This window comes from Mastigoproctus giganteus, chromosome 6, assembly GCF_048544385.1.
Source record: "Mastigoproctus giganteus isolate SK-2022 chromosome 6, ASM4854438v1, whole genome shotgun sequence".
NCBI lineage: Eukaryota > Metazoa > Arthropoda > Arachnida > Uropygi > Thelyphonidae > Mastigoproctus > Mastigoproctus giganteus.
The window spans coordinates 503390-528103 of NC_143580.1; the positions used below are offsets into that span (position 1 = coordinate 503390).

The 24714-nt window shown below is 41.3% G+C and overlaps 1 protein-coding gene across 1 annotated transcript in view; it reads left to right on the forward strand.

Annotated features, from left to right (window-relative positions):
• Positions 1-24714, forward strand: part of LOC150083782 (glucose dehydrogenase [FAD, quinone]-like) — a 302039-nt gene that overhangs the window by 256936 nt on the left and 20389 nt on the right. The window contains exons 8-11 of the mRNA XM_090374876.1: positions 5091-5244; positions 18000-18163; positions 20745-20922; positions 22306-22528. Coding sequence (XP_090231002.1) covers positions 5091-5244; positions 18000-18163; positions 20745-20922; positions 22306-22528 — 719 coding nt within the window. The remainder of the gene's footprint in view (positions 1-5090; positions 5245-17999; positions 18164-20744; positions 20923-22305; positions 22529-24714) is intronic.

The following is a 24714-nucleotide window of genomic DNA, read 5'->3' on the forward strand; positions in this document are numbered from 1 at the left end:
TCCCAGATGTGGGAACAATATTCCATGGCAGGGCCGATTTGCGATTTGTACAGAGTGAGCAGCTGTTTGGAAGAAAGGTAACGCCGAGAGCGAAAGAGAAAACCAGTTTTTTAGATGAAGAGGATGAAGAAATAGCAGTGCTCGCCTTACTCCTACCTGTTCACTTAAATAGGAAGGATGAGCACTACTTTTACTTAGTTTTATTTTATCTGTACATTTACTTTTTTCTTTACTTTGAGAAATATATATTCCAAGCTTCTGCTTTGAAGCTGTGCAATAATTCTTTGTAGCTGCACCCTCAGGCACGTTTGTTTGCTGTTTTGTATCTGTTAATAATAATAATAATAATAACAATATTTGTAATGTGCTCGTGCCAAGAGAGATTAGAGGTAAGGGTAATCCCCAAAAGAGATATATCCTTTTGCCTAGAAATCGGAGGGTCACCAAAGATAAGCAGAGGAGCAGAAGAATTCTTTTTGCGAGATTATTATTATTATTATTATACATCACCTCATTTATTTTTATTTTATTTTTATTTTTATTTTATTAATAACAAGATACACAACAGGTAACCATGAAGAGTGTATCTGAGATCAGATCAATAAACATAATAACAATAATATGAAATCCAACAGGACGATAAACATTGATATAGATTCAAACAATAAAAGCATATGTACAAAAGTGGATTGTATTAAGTTAAGTTACCGGTAAAACAAGTAATAATTAATCCGTTAGGGAATAGAAAAATAATATAACCAATAATAATAAACTACAATAATTAGATGTGAGCTAGTCACTTTGCAGTTTAAGTGAAGAGGCAAACTTGTGGATGGAGTTCATCAGTGATTGGGAGTTGTCAAAGAAGTCAATGCGAGAGTCATTTGCTGATTTGCTGATTCTGTTCAGTGGACTGAACTTCATTAAGTCCGTGTTGGCAGAGTCAAGGCGAAACGGTGTAAGGTTCCTGACTTGTCTACAGGGAGCATTGAAGTTTATTTTACTCAGGATATCAGATGCTTCATAAATTCCAGTGATTACTTTGGCTAGAAGGGCGATGTCAGCAGTAACTCTTCTAGTGCACAGAGGCCTCAGATGAAAGTAATCACACAGCGATTCATAATACACTGAGTGATAGAATAGAGGATTGCGGTACGTAAGGTAACGGATAAAGTTTTTTTGGACTGCTTCAGTTTTGTTAGTTAAAGTCTTTGTGTGAGGATTCCAGATGGGTGAACTGAATTCAAGGATTGGCAGAACAATAGTTTTATAGAGGATAACCGCATATCTGTAGCTTTTGAACTTGTATGTGTTCCGTTTGATGAATCCCAGTGTTTTGAATGCTTTGCTGGTGATTTTAAGGACATGGGCATCGAATTTAGCACTGCTAGAAAAGAGAATCCCCAAGTCGTTAACTTGGTCACACCTTTCGATGATCACAGAGTTAACAGTGTACTCCGTATTCATTAGTTGTGGAGATCTGCAAGATGAGAAAGAGATTACTTTGCACTTCGAGGGGTTAGCAGACAAGCCATTCAGAGATAGCCACAGAGAGAATTTATTGAGAGCACATTGAAGCTGTTGAGAATCGGTAATCTCCTTCACTGCTGAGTAGATCTTAAGATCATCTGCATAGAGAGCAACTTGAACATTGGAGGTGTAGATGAAAGAAGGAAGATCATTTACGAAAACAATGAAGAGAAGAGGACCTAAGGGAGAGCCTTGTGGTACTCCGCTTAGTGGTATAAAACAGTCTGAGTTCACTTGATCTATGATAACGCTCAAGGAACGATGCGTAATATAGCTGCGTAGCCATGAGAGCAAAGGGTCACGGATACCATATAGCTTACGTTTTTCCAGAAGTTGTTCGTGCGGGACTTTATCAAATGCCTTAGATATGTCTGTGTAGACTGCATCAACTTGTAGGTGGTTATCAAGAGCTTCAGAGGTGTATTGCCAGAAAGGAAGTAAATTTGTGACTACTGACTTGCCACTGCAGAAACCATGTTGATTCTGATCGATAAAAGGCTTGAAGAATTCGAAGAGATGTTTGTGCACTGCTGTGTCGAAGAGTTTAGCCAGGCTGTTTTGCAAGGTTATGGGTCTGTAATCGCATACGTCATTTTTATCACCTTTTTTGAAAATAGGAACTATATTGACCTGCTTAAAGTGCTTAGGATACTTTATTGTAAACGAATTCTCTTAATAAATAAATAAAATAAAATTATTATTATTATTATTATCAGTTTATTTTTCTGTTGAGGACCCCTGGGACAACCATTGGTTATGATGGAGATATAAGACAGGACTGAGTTTTAGAAGGATTGAAATGAACTAAGTTGTCTTTGCTCCACTGGAGAATTATCTGGAGATCGGCATTTAAGGAATTGGTAGCGGATATTTGAGAAGTTGAAGCTGATTGAGCAAGGCAAGGTTTCTTAAAGTGGAATGTGCTATTATCGGCAAAACTATGGATAGGATTTCCAGTCAATGGAAGAAGGTCATTAATATACAAGAGGAAAAGAGTGGGGGAAAGAACTGAACCTTGGGGGACACCGGCATTAGTGAAATTAGAAGAGAGAGCGCCATCTATCATCACCTGCAATCAGATGATGATAATCGGCTCTCAATTATCACCAGATCTGCAAAGAGAAAACAGGATACATACTCCATTACTTTAGGATGAGTAGTAATAAGTGCAATGTACGACGCCTTCAGTGACTTATTTCTTTCTTTCTATTTTATTTTATTTTTTTTCTGGTTTGGGCAACTAGAGAAATCTGCTGGCACACACCGATTCAGCACTGCCTTCGGTGGGTGTGGGATCTGCTCCTTTTTGGACAATTAAGTTAATACAGGCGCACCTTCTCGTGTTCAGGATGGGTACCCATTTGCTGTTACCCGGTTAAGATGGCACATTCAAACCAAAAAAAAAAATATTATTCTTAGGACAACCGAATAGTTAAATTCATCTGCCGTGCTGTGTCATATGTCTGTTAATTGCGTGTGTTCTATGGTAGATTTGTCTGTTTGCTGGACTAAAAACTTGGGGAGCACCTTGGGGAGGTGTTCCCCAAGGCTCCCTGAAGGCTGGCACACACCGAGGTGTGTGCCAGCAGATTTCTCTAGTTGCCCAAACCAGAAAAAAAAAAAAAAAAAAATAGAAAGAAAGAAATAAGTCACTGAAGGCGTCGTACATTGCACTTATTACTACTCATCCTAAAGTAATGGAGTATGTATCCTGTTTTCTCTTTGCAGATTTGGTGATGATTGAGAGCCGATTATCATCATCTGATCTGCAGGTGATGATAGATGGCGATCTCTCGGTACATGGCGTTACTTGGGGAGCACCTTGCTATCAACGCCTGAGACCGACTAACTCAGCCACGGAGTGAAAAAAACCCAATAAATTTCCTCACGTCATCGACGGGATTCCAACTCGGGCCTTTTCCACCCGGTGTGGGGTAGACGGTGACGATACCAGTGTGCTACGCGTGCAGATAAGCACATGCAAACAAAAAAAAAAAAAAAAAAAAAACTGTCATATTTAGGAAACCCCAAGAATTAAATTCATCTGCCGTGCTGTGTGTCTTATGTCTGGAAATTATGTGTGTTCTTTGGTCGATATTTCTGTTTTGCTGGACGAAAAACGTTGCTATCAACCCCTGAGACTGACTAACTCAGCCACGGAGTGAAACAAGCCCATTAAAGTTCCTCGTGTCATTGACGGGATTCGAACCCGGGCCTTTTCCACCCGGTGTGGCGGGGACAGTGATGATACCGTTGTGCTAGACACGCAGACTGGCACGTATAAGCCACATGTGATTTCCATTTGGCCAAACTAGAGCATTCTGTAAACAACACGATGATAACTGGCGGAGTTGGACTCATTTCCACGTGCTACACTGGACAGTTGCATCTGTACTCCCACCCAAACATCCTGCTTTTCTTTAGTCTTTCAGCGTTTTATTCTTTTTATTTGTTGTTATTTGGTTTTTAGGAGCATTAGCAACTAAGGCCATATTGCTCCGGGATATGCGGTGGTCATTCCCTGACCTTTCCGCATCCTCCGTATTTGGTGGTCACAGGCTTGAACCCAGGTCTAATCAAGAAGCGTGTGCTACGCACTGCTGCTCCTGCCCACCTGGCTACGGAGGCGCCAGCGTTTTATTGTTATTTCTGGATTTGTACGAGATGGTCTCAATCAGAAGGAGTTTCTCTGCAGAACCGGATGATTGTATAAAGAAAGTGTTTGTGTATTTGTATGTTAATAAACAAATGAAAGTGTAAAGTGTGTTTAGGGTCCAACTTTCATTTTTTTAAAGTGTTTGTGTAATTGCGTATAAGTTAAAATAAAAAAAAAAAATTAAAAGAAATGAATCTTCTGCTTCTTCTTATTTGTACGTTATTTATTTAATTTTTTTTTTGCAAATCGAAAGGCGTCATTGATAAAAGTACGCGCGGCCCAACTTGCTGAAAGGACTTAAGAGAGAGGTTTGAGCATATTGAAAGAGGGCGCGGATTCGAGATTTGTACGGAGTGAGTAGGAAAAGTGAACGAAAGAGAAAACTTGATTTTCATCATTCATGTTTTGAAACACATTAATAGATAATCGGCTTTTAATATTATTTTTAATTAATTTTTAATGTTTTGTGCCCTCAAGAACGTGTTCGTTTCCTCGATGACCGTTTTATCTGAAATCAAGCTCTGGAGTCGTTTTGTGTGGCATGGTAATTTTTGCCCCATTTAATTACTCTTCCTCATCCTCCTCTGCGCCATTAAATTGGGACAAATCTCCTCTTCCACAAAATTACTCGCCACATTAATTAGCGCTGCTCAGTATTTCCTGAAATCTTCCGGAGCAGTTCGGTATCGCCTGTAAATAAATAAATAAACAACAGAAAGAGAGAAAACAAGGACAATGAGACTGGGAAGGAAGGGCTGCTTTGTGGCATATCAGCAATTCAATTGAAATTCTTTGCGGTTTACCAGCAATTGAGATTCAACAACTTTTCCCTAAATTTTGTGAATTTCACTTTCATTAAAATCAATCAAAGCGAGAATAAATAACAATAATTACGATTTCTTAGATTCCCGTGATGGCTGATCTGCCCGTGGGATACAACTTGCAAGATCACATCTACCCTGCGGGGGTGCACTTCGTCATCGAGGACACGGTGTCCATCATCACTTCTCGGGCCTTCACCTTGAAGAACATCATCCAGTACTTCACCACAGGCACGGGTGAGTCAATGTGAACTTTTTTCCATTTTATCCCTTAAAGTAAGCCACTCTTCGGAGGGAAGGGGCGGGGATATTACCAAAGTACCAGGGTACTACGGCGGTAAAACTAAGAGCGTACATTCCTCCCCGATTCCAGTTGTAAGATGTCAGTCTTACGAATATAGAGATTTAGAGGTCATGGAAAATTTTTGTAATTTGGGAGTAATTTAATCTTGGATATGGAAAGGAATTTTTGACATTTAAGAGAAGAATACATGGGAAGAATACTAGATTTAGAAAATGAGCGATTACAGATGTGCAAACTGAATAGCAGTCAAATGGAAGAGAAAGTAACATATAAATGTAGATCCCTCGGATAAAAAGGGGTGAACTGACAGTAAACAAAGAACTGCCGCCCATACTAGGGAAGGAGTGGTCATTAGTGAACCAGCGGAGAAGGATTAGGGGAAACAGAACAATGGGTTGTTGAAATTAGCATTAGTAGAGCATTTGATGCAAGAAAGCAAGCTTATGCAGCATCAACCAAAAAAAAAAAAAAAAGAAAAACCTCCCATTTCATCCCTTCATTCGTTCGAAATACCTGTCCAGCTGAGCCTTAAACTTATTTAGGCTATCAACCTCCACCACAAGGGATGGAAGTCTGTTCCACCAACCAACCACCCGCTGGCTAAAAGCAAACTTCCGCACGTCTATCCTACATCTGTCTTTCTTCAATTTGAATTTATTCCCTCTCAGGCGATTATTCTGAGCAACAGGATAAATCCCATCGGCATTGAGCATGCTTAAACCATTCAAGGCTTTAAACACCTCAATCAGATCACTTCGCAGGTTCCAGACATTGTAATTTGCAAAACTTAAGCCTTTTTTCATAACAGCAACCCTTTGTTCTGTTCACTAATCTTGTTGCCCTTCTCTGCAGGTGATTAAGACGCGTCTGATCTATGTGGCATTGGACGTAAGTCCCGATGGGCTAGCGTTTGGGTGTCTAAAAAAACACCAGGTCACTGTGGCGACTTGTTTGGTAAGTTGTCAACATTTTCGCAAATGTGAAAAGACGAAAATGGCTATCCTGGGAGGCGACAGACGTGAAAGGATTGTGCTACCCCGAGAACTAAACAAGGAAATTACGGAACAAGGCTTGGTTTGCACACGGGGCAAAATAATTATGGTGAATTCTCTAACGAATAGAAAGGTCGGACGATTGGGTGAATTCCTGGGATTGGTAGAGAGGATGATGGGGAAGGAGATTCAAACGGCGGAGGAAATGTTGGGGTCGTCAGGGTGAGAAGAGAGACACACAGGGGGAGGAAGACAGAAGTGTCAAGAGTAAGACGGAGTGTGGCCAAAGGGTTGGTCGTGGAGACGCAGAGTGAGAAGAGTAAGTCCGGCAGTGCAGAATGTAGGGAGTGCAAAAAGGGCCCTAGACAGTAAGGGGGAAAATAGTTAGTAGTAGAAAAGTAACGGGAAGGCTAAGGATGATAAGCAAAAGGGTTATGAAAGACAGTTAAGTGAACCAGGAAAGGTAACGACCTCTTGGAGAAAGATGCATCAGAATGATCCGTAGTAAACCATTCTGCGCGTGCGCGAATGGTTACTGTGGTGTTGTGTTTGTTCTCCTGCAAATGTATGCTAGAATGAATGATTCAAGATGAATCTGTTCCAACATTTTTATACACTATGGGTCAGCGAGCGTTGCTCTTCACAACTCTGAAGAAAGAAGTACTCGAAAGATAGTTTTCAAGCGATAGTAAACGAAATTTATGTTCCTCTTCAGCAAGGTATCTCATATAGTTTCTATAGGCAGCCACGAAGCTGGGAAGTTTTCAGCGTAAGGATTACTGACTCGCAGGTTAACCAAAGTCAGTCACTTTACTGTTTTTGTCTGATTATAGCCCGCAAGGTCACCTGTCATTGTTCCTACAAAGAGGACCGTGCCTTTCAAAAGACTACTGATTAAACTGCAGTGGTGTGACCTTAAGTACTGCGTGTAGTTCAAATTAGGACTGTTCTAAGCTTATCTCAGCAATCGCACTTAACCCTTTGAATGTATTTTAAAGAATTCTAAAGTATTTCAACTAATTCTCTGATACGTTTACTGTAAAATTAGTTCAAATAGCAATAATATTGTTTCGAATACTGAATATTTTATATTTTGCATTTAGTTTTTCATTTTAACTTGCATATTAAAATTTCATTTTAATATAAAAAGAAATTTATTGTTTTTACTGTTAATTACAATGGCTCCGCAAGTGCAAATTATTTGCCATATGTGTAAAAAGAAATGCAAAGACTTCCTCCAATGGAATGCGGTCTTGTGTACTGTATAAAATGCATAGATTTGTCAACCGTAAACTGGAAAAAGATGTCACAGGCAGCTATAGACTCGTGGAAAAGTCCCTGTTGCATAAATTACAGGTAGACGAAGAGTAGCGATTAAAGAGTTGGTAGCTGTTCCCACAACAGCTACCAACTCTTCAATCAGAGCAGTCCCTAGAACTAAAAGTTCAATCAAGGGTATTTTCGTCTGTGCTGTACAGAAGTAGAGCAGCATATCAGAACTCAACTGCAGATAGAAGTAAAAGTAATAAAAATGAATTCCAAACACGATTCGTACAGCTCTTTCTATATTCAGTGTCAGCAAACGGATTTTGATCTATTACTAAAGGATCACTGTTGGCCTGAGGGAGCCATTATTCGGCCTTTCTATGGACGCTCCCCTCTTCCTCGTACTGGGTCATCAGCTAGTGACTTAGCTATCGTAACTAGTCAACGGGAATGACAATTCGAGCATTTTTCAGATAGTCTGGAATCTCAACTGGGAAGAACTTCTATAAATGATTCACCTATCTCTTCGTCCTACCAGAATTTGAATGAATGACTCTAACTCTTGTGAAAATACCTTTCTTCCATGTCACTTGCCAACAATTAAACCAAATAACTTATGCCTTACTACAGCATCAAAAGATGCAATTACTGCATTCTATATGAACGCATGCAGTCTTTTTAAAACATAATGATGAAATCCTCGCTCAACTGACATCATGGATTCTCCATCCAGACCTGATGGTTTTTTCTGAGACATGGTTTTCTCCTGAAGTTTCAATCCGATTTCAAGACTATGCTTTCTTTCACGGTTGCAGATGTGATTCTAAAGGGGGGTGGAGTTCCTATTTACGTTCATGATTATCTGCGATGCTCTGCCTTTCCTATCACAAATCTGCCTGATCAAGCTTGTGAAATCACTTTTATCCGCATTGCTTCTCTGGTGATTGGGTGTCTATACCGACCTCCCTCAGCTTCAGTCAACAGTTTTTTTGTAACTCTTGACAATATTCTATCTCACTTCACAAGCAAATCCCTTAGTCTTCTGCTGATGGGAGACTTCAATATTAATATACTTCCAAGCTCTTCCTCTCAAGTGCAAGACCTCCTAGATGTCATTTCTTCCAATGGTTTTTCTCTTCTGACTGACGGAATTATCCCGACTAGAATGGGAGAGTCCCACAATTCCCTTCTTGACTTCGCAATTGGGGAATGCTCACTAATCTATGCAGTACTGGATGCAACCATTTCTGATCATCGTCCCATCTTAATGGTAATTGAAAATGAAGAAATTGTGGAAGAGATCATGCACACTTACAGATCTGTCACTCCAGGCTCTCTCAATCGGCTCTGTTATTATCTCCAGCAGTCTTCGTGGGATGGGGTGATTGCTACAGATGATCTTGAAATTGCGACGAACTTCTTCTTTGAGCATATCCTAAATAGTTACGAAAAATGCGCGTCATACATCAGGATCCCAGGGAATAAAAAGACCACTAGGCCAAGATGGAAATTATGCCCATTTATGTCAAACAAAATTTGTAACATGCTAAAGAAAAGGGACAAACTTGCAAGAATTGCTAGAGAAACAGGAAAGAAGGCGGATAAAAACAAATACACAACGTACAGAAACAAAGTCACCGACAGTATTCGGTCGGAGAAAAGGAAAGATTATAGTTCCCAACTTAAAGGCGTCATTACAAGCAAGGAAAAGTGGACAGTCTTGGACAAGCTACTACCTGGAAGAAAAACGAAATCACAGAGCTACGTTGGAGATGTAGTTGAGAACGAGGTACTCATTTCGGATGACCAGGAAAAAGCCGCAGCCTTCTGGAATAACTTTATCTCAAGTGTGAATAACCTTTTTAAAGACGAAGTTGACTCTAGAGATAATGCAACGAGAGAATCTGTCAAGCACTCAATGAAGAGCTCTTTTTTTTCCTTGCTCCGCTCTCAGATCAAGATATTAGAAGCAGGACATCAATTAAAAGTAAAGGGAGCCCCTGCCTTTGATGAAATATCTCCTGTTCTGCTGAAAAAGGTCCTTAACTCAATTCTAACACCACTGAAGTATATTTACAATCTTTCCTTTCAATCTGGTAAATTCCCGTCTCAATTCAAAAAAGCAGTAATTGTTCCTATTCCTAAGGGGAACACTGCAACTCTATCAACAATTTTCGTCTATTAGCTCTACTCTCAGTTTTTGCAAAATTATTCCAAAAAATTCTTCACGGCAGACTTATGGGCTTCCTGGAAGTCAATCAGCTTATCCATCAACAACAGTACGCTTATCGTTCAAAAAGATCCACTGAACTGGCAATTGTTGACTTCTGCTCTAGGATCACGGACTGTCTTGAAAAGGGTCACCGTGCAATAGCACTGTTTCTAGACCTATCTCAAAAATCTTGGCTTGAGAGGAAAAATTAACCTTCTCCTTGAAGGTTACTGATAACCTTAACCTTACTTAGGTTAAGGTTAAGTAAGGTGATAGGCCATTTGTCATTAAAACAAAGCAGTCTTTTTCAGACATTTCTTATTTCTCCAGGGGAGTACCTCAAGGCTCACTTCTCGGACCTATTCTATTTGTTCTTTACATTAATGAATTTCTCTCTCATCTTCCATCTTCCCACCTAGTAGGGTATGCCGATGACATTTCCATTCTAATCACTGATAAAGACCCTAATCAACTTCAATGCAAGATCTCTGACTTCAAAAGAATCAGCTGATACTAAATCCAGAAAAATTCAAATATATGGTGTTTAGGACGAAAAATAAACCATTAAATATTGATTTCGAAACAAAGGAATACAACTGGAAAGGGCGAATGATACCAAGTTTCTAGGAATCTGGCAAGATGACAAGTTGAGTTGGGATAAACAAATGATCACCTTACGAAAGAAGACTTCGTCACTAGCAGGAATACTCGCCCGAGCCTCTGCCTGGGTACCTCCTTCCCTTCTCAGACTAGTATTCCTTTCCTTAATACAGCCTCACCTCACATATGGAATCATCTCATGGGGTACGACCAGTCAATACAACCTTACGAGAATCAATTCAATTGTCAATCGACGTGTTCGTTCAATTTTGGGCCTTCCCTGGAATGCATCGGTGACTTCGAGATATAAGGAAGCGAGACTCTTAAGCATCTACCAACTGATACAAAAAGCTGAAGCGGTCTTTGTCTACAATGCTTTGAAAACACCAAACTTTCCTCCTCTCTTCAGATCCTTTCTTTTTAACAATAGAAGAAGGAATAAGATATAATTTAAGAAATGAAGCGAACCTGAAGGTTCCGCTTTTCAGAAAAGCCATAGGTCAGAAAAATATAAAATACAGAGGCGCAAAAACCTGGAATAATCTTCCTGAAAACATCAAAAATGCCATTTCACTAAACAAGTTCAAGAATCTCCTGACTGAACACATCACCAGGGGTGTCTGATCTAAATCACCTTCCACTCAACTTTCCACAATGCATACCAGTTTGGAAATTGTGTAAACAAGTTGAAGGAATAGCTGTCAAAAAGCTTGTAACACTCTTACCAATTATTTCATATTTTTTTCTTTCATACTTGCTATTGTAAAAGTACTCACAATGTAATTATAAGTATGTACTGTTGTTAACCACGCGACATGTGTGGTTGGTTTACGAAGTCTCTGTAATGGAATGCAGAAACATGTCTGATTCATGGTGTATCTGGTTTTATTGTTATCTTTTTCAAAGGGAACATCCCCTAAAATGTGTTCTCCCTCCCTTCTTGCTGTTATCTCCCAACAATTGTAACACAAAATAGGAATAAATAAATTATCAAAAAAGATAAAAAAAAAGGTAAAGGAGGAGTTGTGTATTCAAAGCAGGAGAAAGGAGGCGCCTCCGTAGCCAGGTGGGCAGTAGCAGCAGTGCATAGCACACGCTTCTTGATTAGACCGGGATTCGAGGCCGTGACCATCAAATACGGAGGATGCGGAAAGGTCAGGAATGACTACCGCATATCCCCGAGCAATATGGCCTTGGTTGCTAATGCTCCTAAAAACCAAATAACAAACAAACAAACAGGAGAAAGGATGGCAAACCCATGCAGCCAAGAGTTCCGGAAAATCATCTGAAGCAGATTCAGGAAAAATAAGACGAAGGAAAGCCTTAGAAGACAGCCTGGAGAGCCTAAGATGGAAGCCTGAAACCTCCCTGGAAAAGAAAAGGATAGCTGTAGGTGAGCGATATATTAAGAACAAAAGTTAACAAAAAAGACTGTTAGTAAAATAGTAGGTTAATTAATGAAAGGGAGTACTCATAGAAAGTAAAGTGAAAGACACATCATCTCTGAGGTAGATATATTAACAGAGTTTATTATTTTAAAAAGGGTTAATGTATAATGCGAAGGAAACGAAGGAATAAGTAATTGATGGAATTGATGAGAGGCTGCCATAGCGTCTCATCAATTCCATCAATTCGGTCACGCGCGCGAGTGTATAAGTACACGTGCCTTGAGTAACCGGGGCTCAAGCCGGTGACTACTGAATACGGTGCTGTTTCTTGTATTCTGTCTATCTTGTGAACTCCTCTGACCGTTTGGTCGTCCCGGAGTATAAAAGGAAAATTTATTTTATTTTATTTATATAAATAGCTATAATGTGTTAGAAGGGTAGTAAAGCTTATAAAGAAGGATTCTGAATATGGTTTAAAGTTATATGATAATTGATAATTGATATGATAATTGAGTTATATGAGCAACTCTGAATATAGTATTTTAATTGATGAAGATTTGTTGGTTTATCTGAGTGATTAGTAACAAGTAGGGACTTTAGAATACTGAAGATTGGTCTACAAGTATATTGTAACAGTGTGGGGAGATCACAGAGCTGAAGGACGAATGTAGCATATTTGAATTGTTAATATATGAAACAGAATTGTATTCGGGAGTAACGAAATAGGTATAGTGAATGTACAAGTGCTAGGAGTTAGTTAGGGCAAGAAGAATGAATCAGGGGTTTTCATATAATGGTCAACTATAATTAGATGGAAATTGGAATAAGAATAATAATATATGCAAGGTATCTCTGAGTCGACTTTGTATATTAGGACAGTATGCTTTTTAATTCAATTGTAGATTATGTTGTATTTACTGTATGTATGTAATAAATTCCATGTTTTGTTTTCATTTGAGTCCTGTTAGCCTAATCAACACACGCCTTGCTTGCCTAGTTAAGAGTTTGCTCTCCCACAATTTAGTGCCAGAATCCTGGTCTCTGATTAAGGGAATCAAAAGAAATTACCCTCAAGATCTTGAGAATCTTCTGCGATATAAAGCAGTCAGGTGGCAAAAGGTGGGGCCTTGTAGGTGTGACGGCACCTAAGGAAAATCTTCTGTGAGGTATAAAAAATTAAAATAAGATAATAAAATAGAATTTAAAAATCCCCCCCCAAACAGTATTGGGGGGGAATTTTTATACTCTCTCTGTCTCCACCGAAATAGCAGTCGAGGACTCCCAAATTTCGATGCCAAAACACGTTCAGTAGACAGTGGGGGGGGGGGTGATAAAATTCCTAACAGAAAGGGACGTCGTTTACTAAAATCTATAAAATACTTCAGACCAATCGCTATCGGATGCTCTCTGCAAAAAATCTTTGAAAAAACAATCCTGCACACCATTATCGAGCATTGCTTTAAGCACAGGCCACAATACCTGCACTCAGTACTTCCGCAGAGATCGACCATCACCAACCTCATGGGGACACTGCTAAGGATCCAACAAGCACTAAACAGTAAGCAGCAGGTGCACGTAGTCTATTTAGATGTGGCATCCGCGTATGATAACATATCCATCCCAGCTCTTACAGTCATTCTGCAGGACTACTTTCACATTACTGGAAATGCCCTCCATTTATTAAAAAGCACTCTTTGGCGCAGACAAATTGCGGTGACAAACGAAAACATGTGCGCATCGTATGAGGTTGATAAAGGTGTCCCGCAAGGAGGAGTATTGTCTGCCACACTTTTTGCCATAGCCCTCGAACCCTTCTTAGCCCAGAACAAGAAGCACTTCATCACATACGCCGATGATATAAAATTTTTTATTACCTCAGGAGATCAGAAATCAGCTGACTACCACAACCAAGTGGCTAATACTAAAATAAAAGAACTTCAAGATTGTATCGGGCTGCAGTTGAATGAAAAAAAGACGGCACAAATGACTTTCACAAATAAAATAAAGCCAAACAAAATGGAAATATTTGAGAACGGCATCCTCGTCCAAAAGGCACAGACACACGTTGATCTTGGTCTCAAGTGGGACGAAGGCCTGACCTTCCGCCCGCACTTCGCATACATCCGTAACAAAACATACGCGGCGCTTTGGGCAACCAGGCAAGAGCTCACCGGTATTAGAGACCCCGGTCTGATGAAGCAATACATCAACAGATGTATTCCCCTATACGCGGCACAAATCTGGTCTTCAGCTGCCGAATGCAGTATCAAAGCCTTTCTAGGACTCGAATACTGGGTCTTGAGATGGCTGAACAGAATTTCAGCTAAGCCTTTTACCATCTCAAGAGCTATACTATACTCCAATTTAGAGGTCACTCCCTGGAGACAAATAATCACGTCAAGGAACATAATGACCCTCGCTCAGCTTTTAACGGGACGACTGGACGCACCGAAAGCTCGAGAGTGGATAAAAATACCCGGGGAAAAATCAAGACGAGTTGCAGATAAGGAACCGCAACCCAAAGCGGCATTTACGCAGTTGGATAGCCTCGGAAGATTCTTTCCAGCAAACACCATCCAGCTATTCAACAACCTCAATATCAATCCTGAAAAGCTCTGCAATTGCAAATCCTACAGAAAGGAAGTTCTCAGAAACTCTTACTCGCAAATACAGATGTAAGGATACAGTTTCAGCACATTGTTCGGCCAGGCACGAGCCACTGGGCTTCAGGAAACCCGACCTCATCAAGAAATAGGTGTCAGGATTGTCCTACCTGCACAACTCTAATCCCCACAGAAAAAGACGACTGCTGGAAATTTGAACTTTCAAATTTTTTATTTTGCTGTATCGCGGTCATTCCTGTTGTTTCGTATGCTGTCCGTTGTTTGGCTGTAAATATTTGTGTTTTTGTAAATATGGTGAAACTCCTCCCACTTGTGTGTGTTTAAGCAGAAGGTATTCTTCAATTGTCACGGTATTATGTTCTTACCAGTTTACGGTAGTAAAAGCCTTTGCGAGTAATTAATAACTCAAATATTTCATATTCCAGATAATTATAAATCAGATATTATGTATTTCATGTATTTTATAACTGTAACATAGATGTATGTTTTGTAACATAGTTGTATATGTATGCTCACCCTCTATAGCCAGTGGCTGTAACTGGGTGTTCTCCTAAAAGAAATAAACTGATGATAATAATAATAATAATAATAATAATAATAATAATAATAATAATAATACTAGCGGAAACCAGCAACAGAGCGAAATCTGTTCATTGTGACTCATATCCGAACGTATTTCTGTATACTTTATCAAACAAAAAAGAGAAAACCGAAGGAAAGCCACCTTCAGTCGCACTCGGGATGAAAGGCGATCGTCCACTATCATTTCGTTCACGATAGCCGATGCTTCCCTTCAACGTAGTTGTTCCCCTTCCTCTTCTCTCAACTTTGGTGTGAACGAAATTCATCCACGTTTCACGCTTTCGAGAATCAATGGCCTTCACGTAGCTTTTCCGCAAAGAAGAATACTGCTGGTAAAAACGATTAACGTCGGCTTGGGGCCAGTCTCTATGCCTTTGGTAGTACCTACGGGCTCGATGAACTTCCCTTCTTAACTCCGATAACTCCTGCGTCCACCATGAGCAAGTCTTCTGGTTAACCCTCTTTTTCCTAGAAGACTTATATGACGCTTTTATTATAGCATTTTGAATATAGTTCACTTGATGAGAAAGAGGTGAGGTTTCAAAAGAAGCAAGTTTCTGTTCGTCAAGGTCCAGAAGAATGGAAGAGTCAAAAGCATTCCAGTCAATATTTCTGATTGAAAATCTTGTTAATTCTGGCTGTGAGAAAGTGTGTGAAGATGGAACGGTAGAATCAGGGGAAAGAATATAATAGATGACTCTGTGGTCACTGGTGCACCAGTCCGTATACACGGTCCAGTCAGTAAGGCGAAAATTGAAGTGAGAGTTTGTCATCGTTATGTCTATATTAGATTCTCCTGCATAACTTGAGAAAGTATGAGGTTGATTAGGCATGTTGTGAATTGAAACACAATGATTAATTATGAACTCCTCGTGCACAGCCCTTCTACAGATGCCACGTGCATCTGTAGAAGGGCTGTGCCAAAAGTTTGATTTTGCGTTGACGTCCGATGAGATCAATATATTGCTGTTCGGTCCCAAAGTATTTATCACAATCTCAAGATAAACTAGAGAGTGATTAAAGTCCTCCGATGGAGGGCAGTAGAGAGAGATTAAGTAAAAATTCATTACGGAGTGTGTGACAAGAACGCAGGTAGAGAACTGAGTGCAAAATGTCCAAAGAGTCATTAAGAATTAATATACAAGATTTGGGATTCTGGTCAACGGGTTGTATTATTCTCATTTTTAACGAGTAACCCATTATTTTAGACTGTGGTCTAGACTGGACGCGTGCAAAATAAGGCTCTTGTATAGCGACAATGTCAATACAATTTGTCTGGGCAGAAAGCCTAATCTCGTCACCTACTGCCCGAGATCGCTGCCCGTTTATCTGCATAATCTTCAGACGGCCTTTCTCCCTCACAGACGAAACTGGCGTAGAACCGTTTAGAGAGGTGGTGTTGTTTACATTATGTACAGAGTGATGAGTCAAATTACTCATAAAGAAGGTCCTTATTCTTGCGGTTTCTTTTATATTCAGGACATTCTCTGTCCTTTACAGAATGGCTGTATTCCCGTTTACGTCGCTTGCAGTTTACGCAGCAAGCCGCCTCTTCCTTATGAGGGCACTCAGAGAAAACGTGACCACTGCGGGCACAGTGACCGCACGAAGGGGATTCGTGGGAACAAAACTGTGTAGTGTGCCCATATCCTAAGCAGAGGTAACACTTGGTTACAATTGTAAACCGACGGAAATTGTGAGAACACTCAAGATAAGAAAATCCTTTCTTGGGACAGAAGGTGTTTGTACATTCTTGGCGGGAAGCTTATTACCCAGTTCACAAGTGACGACGATCTTGCACGGGTAGTAAATCTGAGAGCAATTTCCTGTTTACATTCCTCTAAGGAAAATCCAAAGTCAGCCAAGTTTTTCACATGAAGATTTTCGATTATTTCTTCTTTAGTTAAATCTTTTGGAATGTCGTAAAGAAGCAAAGAGGGGTTTCCCATGCGAGGGCGACCGAGAGAGACGCCAGCCGAAGTAAGAACTCAGAAGCAGATAAATTTTCTAAGTCTGTCTTGGTAACAGTTTCTACAATAACTCCTTTATTTCGTATCATGCGTAGGGACTTAATTTTAACAGTCTTAAGATCAGACTTGAGGGTCATGCCTAGATTGGCTAGAAGAACAGATTTGGAGATGGTGAACGGGGTCCCTCCTAAACGGTTCAGCCCCCGCAGAATCCAGTGTTCCGTCGCCAAGAATCTGTTACGCAGAGAGGCAGGTGCTGAGGATCAGATTTCAGATGCAAATCTAAAAGGTATAGGAGTGAGACGCCGATCAATGTATTGACAAAGCAGATTGATGTTGTGGCAGCCTACGAGCTCCTGGAGGATAGCCCAGAATGCATCATAGGTCTTCTTTGTCTCGAGGGAGTGATCTTTGAAATTTAAATCTTCATCCCACGGTTGTTTTTCGATTTTTAATTTTGAAGGCAAAAGCGTGTTTCGTATTCTGATTTCCCTCTCCAAATTGTACTTCAAATGCCGCGTAATTTTAACGCACATCTTTATTGTACAAAATGATGTACCCTTCACGGCAGGAATGCCAGGGGCTTCTAATACTATCGCGCTTTATTTAAATTAGCTTCGCGCCGTTAAATAAATTTAAAAAACGCTCTCGTCGCGCGCTTAATTTTGCGTGTTGACAACACGGGCCTTTTTGGTGCAGAGTGCAAAAATGCTGTCGGTTGGGAAACTCCGCTGCATCTTCGGCAATCAGCGGCGCTGGCGTGAACGTATTGAGGGAGCGTAACCCTCCTGCACCTCGCTGCGGAACAAGAAAAGCATTTAAAGGTTTGTTTGTTTCTTCGAAAGATTCGGCCCCACCGATACCACGATCCACGCCATTTCTCGAACCAAAAAAAAAAAAAAAAAAAAACAATTTCGGCACTTGGGGGAGGGTCAGTGAAACGAAGAAGCAAACTACGAATCGTTGTAGCTGTCCGATAAAAAGGGGTGAACAAATTTTAGTTTTGCAGAAAGTCGTCTTCCGAAACCACCACTAACAGAGCGTTACTTTGCAGGTCCACTGACGGTCCTGGGAGGCGTGGAAGGCTTGGGCTTCATCAACACCAAGTACGCCAACTACTCCGAGGACTACCCGGACATCGAGATCCACTTCCTATCGGGCAGCCCGTCTTCGGACGGCGGTCAGACCTTTCGCAGGGTCATGGGCTTAACGGACGAGGTAAGTGACCTGTTCGCGGGAACAACTTCCCCTTTTAAGAGAAATTTTAACCCCTTTGTAACCAAGCTTTGCGCCTCAGTCGCAGAGCGTGCAAAATTCGGAGGACCACGTGTTGATCCTTGCGAAGACTTTCCATTAAAGGTGCGCATTCGCCCAGAGACAAAGGCGATTTGCAATTCGACACTCCACTACACGTTCCACTTGTTATTATTGGCGACATCTTTTTATGGTGTTGGTACTTCGATGATCGTACAAAAGGATTTTCCTCGTATTCCAGCCTCCCAAAAGTAATATTGCGTTCTTTTTGGATAAGGGGTGAAAACCCATCGACTGTAAGCGGAGAATTGTCTCGCTTTCTCACTGATCTCACCCCGAATCGGGACAAATCAGCTGCGGAGGAATTTGTCCTGATAAGCGATTTTCGGGAATTGTTTCACGGAGTTTCGACCGATCAACTGAGCAGGCACCCAGTTTCTTCAGAATGAAGGAAGGAATCCTCTTGAGGTGGACAGTTGGAAAGAGGCAAAATTTATTGCCGCTCCACGTTTAAATTCGATCTCGAATTTGGCAGTTCTTTCATTCACTTGCTTCGAATCACATTCTCAGTAGCAGACTGAGGCACCACATGCACAATGGATTACAAGTAGACTACAATGTGGTCTGGACCCGGGATATTTACGCAGAAGTTTACTTATGAACGAAAGGTTACGCAACGTTTGAGAATTATACGTATGGTCTGAAGTCAAACAAAGGAATTCATTGGTCAGGTTGAAGTGTCCATCTCAGATTCATCAGCTGGTAACTGCGCTCTTGGGTTTCTTTCTCTTCGCAGAATGTAATGCGTAATTTGTTGCAGATCTCAAGGCTCTTATCAGGAAAAGATGTCCCTCAGAGAATTCCGATTTGTCACAGAATTAGCCACAGAGGGAGGCAAGTGTGATCTTTTTTTTGCCTTCTCTGGACAAGAGATAAATGATGACACAGTTCGGTGGCACCTCCGTAGCCAGGTGGGCAGGAGCAGCAGTGCATAGCACACGCTTCTCGATTAGACCGGGGTTCGAGCCCGTTACCACGGAGGAGGCGGAAAGGTCAGGGAATGACCACCGCATATCCCCGGAGCAATATGGCCTTAGTTGCAAATGCTCCTAAAAACCAAATAACAACAACGACACAGTTCGGGTATCCATTCGCCCCGTTGTAAGCCCTATTTAAGTCCTGCCTCTTGTATTCATCAGACGTCTTCTGGAAGTGGTGCTCAGATTTCGTTGGAGGATGGATCTGGAACTAGCTGAAGGGTTGGCCACCACCACCCTGTTCATCCATCTTAGCAAGCAATATTCCAATCCGAGTACTTGTTTCGGCAGCAGCAGCAGCAGCAGAGAACCAAATTCCAGAAGCACAGAGAGGTGTAGGTCTCGTGCACTGCAAATGCACTACTGGCAAAATCAGTGCTCGGTTATGTACACCCACGAGCTCCTGTCATGAGGCGCATAGTGCTCCGTACGTCTTATAATTATATCTTTAAAGTGATGCCATTCATAATTGCCATCCACTTTTTAGTGTTTTGTATCTTCCATTATATTTTTCTTATTTTATTCATATTATAATTATTTATTTATTTTTATTATTATTATTATTTTTTTTTGCATTGCAGAAAATCCTGAGGCTTCCTTGCAGTCTGTGGCTAATACTAATACGGGTTGAGGCACGTCTTAATTCATCTCAGCAGAAAGGGCGGACACTGGAGAGGCATCGCTGTACATTGAGGATGTTGTGAGTGTGCGTGCGGCAGAGAAGGGGAGATTCTGTACATGTCTTTCTTTTGGTTTAAAGAATGTGTGTGCAAAAGGAAGGTTGGTGCTAACTTCTGCTTCCACTTTGGAGGAACTTCCATGGTTCCATGCACTCACCAAATGCTTTCTTCTCGGGTTCTTTACTTAATTTCGACGATGCTTTGTCAGCCTCCATCTTTTTTTTTCGATTTGCGCCTTTCATTTTGGGTATTTGTGCGCAATTATTCCATTTACGAGTTCTCCAATGAGCTTGTTTTGGAGATCGCTGATGCGGAAGGTTGCGCTGGAGAAGGAACTGCCGCAGTCAGACACGGAGAAATGACGAAGAAAAACCGACTCTATCAGACGACACGTGAGACAACTGGTTTTCCACTTCCCCCCTCCGGGATAATTTGCAAGAAGCTTTGCAACTCGCCCGTGCCACGATTCCAGATAACAAAACCTCCGTGTCGGCAGAAAGTGAAACGAGGATCGCCTTGCACTTGGGGGGAGGGAGGGGGGCTGTCGAAAATATCGCGGCTGCATGGAAAGGGAGGAAGGCCCCCAACCGAAATGGTCCTCAACAGGCTGGAAATAATTAGCACCACGAATTGGCGGAAACCAATGCATTTCCGACTCGGAATATTAGCGAGCTGCGCTGATGTTGCTGACGGGGACTTCGAATTTCTACCCGCAACAGGTCAGAAACAAACGATAAACTAGCGGTCGAGGTGGGAGAAGAAGTATCGCGCGATATTTTAAAGTATACGTGCAAAGATTAAGCGGTTTTCTTTCTTTCTTTCTTTCAGTTGTGGGAACACGTCTACAAGCCGTACGTGTACAGGGATTCGATGTCTTTCTACCCGGTCCTGCTGAGGCCAGAGAGTCGAGGCTACTTGAAACTGAGATCCAGCAACCCGTACGACCCACCGATCATCGATCCCAGGTACCTCACTCAGCTGAAGGATGTCCTCACCATGGTGGATGGTAAGAAAAAGAAACCGGGTGCTTTGGTCTTCTCTTCTTTCTTGTGTGCTTTAACGAAGGGTAGGGAGGCGCCTCTTCAATGTCCTCCCGCCATTTTCTCTTCAGTTGACGCAGAATGAGCCACCCCAATTAGGGTCAGGGTGTACACGCAGTTTCCTGAGAGGAGAGAGAAATTCAGTGGATTTCGCGATCCAAGGCAGAACAGAATTCGTGTCTGTAAACTGAACCAACAGCACGCTTTTAGCCTCTCGTGAAATCCGCGCCGCGTCCCATTTCGATGTTCTTTCCACACTTCGGCGCGATCACGCGGGTCAGAGTACTTTGTGACGATTTCTTCCATCTGCAAATGCCAAGCAGCGCGTTGCCAAGCGATTTGGACCTTGTTCGAAACTGCTGTCGTGCGGCACTTTTATAAACTTTCTCCTTTTGCAAAATGTTTCGTAAACTTCCATCCTTAAGATTTACTTAAAAGCGGGGGCGTAACTGGTGCTAGGGGAATGTCCATTTGCCCGCGGCTGCAGGGTCAATGCGAAGTTGGAAAAAGACTCGCGGTAACTCGTAATAATTACTTTATTTTATAATTTGGTTATAATCACATTTGATTAAATTATTATCCTTCCATTTATTTATTTATCAGCCGTTTCCAGGATTTTTCCCCTTTACGAATGCAGTTAAAGCAATAACTGCCAAAAAGATGCAAAATCTGAAGATGTTATCGAAGAGTCTTGAAAGGATATTTCAACGGTTCAAATTTCAAATACAATTCACTCGCACTTCAAACCTCCTCCTCCTCTGTCCGGGACTTCGCTTTTATTTTTTCTTCTCGTTGTTCCGGCACATGAATGAAGTGGACCACCCCTGATTCGGACTAGCGCTTAATGGAAAAGAATCCCTCCATTTATATTGGGAACCATCGACGAATGTACGTTTTCAACAAATTTGATTTTTTTCATTAAGGTTCACCTCCGAGGATGTGACCTCTCTGGAGAGGTCGTTCTCACAGGTAACGTAACGAAACCTTTTGTCACTGCTGAATTTAATCTTTTCTTTTTTTTTTCTGTTTGTGACATCGCTAATTCATTAAACTATGCGTGGGGGGGGGGGGTTAGTTTTCGTAGTCCGTTGCATTTGAGCAAGAAAGAAGGAAGCGCCACCCATCGACCAAGGGCGACTGCATTAAAGAGGGGGGGGGGCTAATTTCTTCCCTTTAGTTTTTTCTAGTCAGGCGACGCACACGCGGGGAGTCGTCCATTTCCTGCGCACGAGGAGCAAGTGATCGATTTTTCGTGAACAAAAAATCTTCGGGGGTGAAATCTTAATTAGGTTTAATTAATTTAAATCAATTTTAAACGGCAAAGACGGATAATTTCAATTTCTTTGCAGCCATGAAGATCTGCCTCGCTCTAGGACAGACCGCCCCCTTCTCCAAGTACGGCGCGAGGCTGTTCGACACGGTGGTCCCCGGATGCGAGAGTTATCAGAAGTGGAGCGACGAATACCTCGCCTGCGTCGCCCGCACCTACACCGCCACCATCTACCACCCTGTTGGCACGTGCAAAATGGGAGACCCCAGAGATCCCACTACCGTCGTTGACCCTGAACTGCGGTAGGTATCGCTTTTCTAATTCCCCCCCCCCTCACACTCCCCACGCGTCTTCACTCCTCCACAGGTGCCAAAGCGATTAACGGCAGCAGCAACAGCATGGACTTCGGGACGAATTATTATTCCCCCCCATCCACACACACACACAATGATATACGGCCCTTTGGAAATAGGGCAAGTACTTTGGGGAGTTCCCCCCTCCTCCCGTTGTGTCTTCCACTGAAACAGATGCTCGCTGGTCGATTCAAAAATTGAACGGTGGTAAAAACCGGAAAGAAATGTGGGAGTGATGAAGCCCCAACTCCTTCCGCTCGTGAGTGATCAGAGCCCTTTTTCATGTTACGGAGGGCCGCGTGAAACCGAATATAATAAAATAAGGAAGACGACAACATTAAGAAGAAGACACACGAAAGATGTCTGAAAATGATTTCTGAGAACTTTTATGAATGAGTCGAGCAGTACGAAGTGTTCAATTTTAATGCGAAATATTCGAAAGGTGTTTTTGTGCACCTCCCCTTATTTTGTACGTTCTCCCCTTATCTAAGTGATATGAGCGATTACAAAGTGGGTTCATTTAAACGAGCATTAAGGCTCGGGCCAATTTTAGGCGTTTACACGTCTGCCTCGCGACACGTTGTCTTCGTTTTGGTCCGAACATAGATCTCGTAGAATTACCGAAACTTTGGTCGTTGGGGGTGTCGCAGACATTCTCTCAGATACGCGAGGCTGCGCTTGGCACCTGCGACTCTAAAACGCTGATGGAAGCGATGTCTATGTGACACTCAACCAAGTAGACCTAATTTCGGGGAAATTAGTTCCGCTTGCTTACTGCTGAATCGGATTAAAGAGCAAATTTATCTTCAAGAAAACGTAAACCTCCCAAACATTTCATTTCACAAATATCCCTGGTCTCGGATCCATCCTCAACGATGTCCATTTGCACTTGAAGTCTGCCTAACCCCACGTACTTTTTCTCACAAGATCTCAGTTGTCGTTTGATTCAACCACTGCTCTTCTCAGTTGCCCAAATCATTCGCTGCAGGATATTCTCTGTTGGTAGCCCGTTTCTTTTTTTTATTTTTATTTATTCATTTAAAATATTGGTTGTTGTTGTTGTTGACTTGCACTCTACTGAAATGAGGGGCGGGCGGGCGGACAGAAATCGCAACTGTGACTGCAATTATCAGAAAATCTGAAAGTGTACGGTGTGCAAAGCGGTTAGTTAGCAGATAATTGAAGACGAAAAAAACTTTACGAAAGAAACTTTACATATAAACAACAAACTCTTAATGAGCATTAAATAACAAAATTTACATAAATAACAAACTTTCAATGAGACTTTTATGAAACAGAGTTTCTCATACAAATTCCAAATTAAAATTTTCATATACAGCAGTTACTATACAAGGCAATTCGCCATCTCATACGGCTCCCCAGCTATTCTCAAATATTCGTCGCATGTACGCTTCATCGTCTACGTGCATTAACACAACCCTTCCTTCGTTTCGTCGTTGAAATCTCTCACGGCCAATTAATTCATTCACTGGCAGAAAACGTGCTTCTCTTCCCTACAGTCCACCCCCATCACTTTACATCAGTTGTCTCTCACTCACTGCAAATCCCCAATGCCTATCGATCACCAATCAAATCAGTTTCATCGCTTATATCGATGGTACCAATCGCATTTCAAATCAATTTCTATTTTTACATCGGTAGTCCTCTCGACAAATCACTTAATTCTGTCAAATCAATTGCAGAACTGTTTTTTCGCCCTACATCAGTGGCGCCCTCCCACATTCTTATCTGTTATTTTATGCGAACACATTTCGTTAGAATAATATTAACAGAGATTATCCCATTCATTCTATTCTGTTACTATCTTTTATTCTGTTACTAATTCCCTTATATTTCTTTGTCTTCTTTTACCCCTTAAGTCCCCTCACATCGTTTCAACTTTATCTGTAATCTAACCCAACTAAATTCACACCAAAGAAAGATTTCCTTTGAAAGAAAGTATCAAACAGTGACAAAGTATCAAACAGTTTTTTTTTTTTATATTAACTTATCAGTTGATAAAGGGACACGTGTTCCGAAAGCTACTGGTTTTTTGTACTTATATTTTATTTTATTTGTACTTTACTTGTCAATAAATATCTGGGTATAACTGCATATATCTGTATTTGAAACTA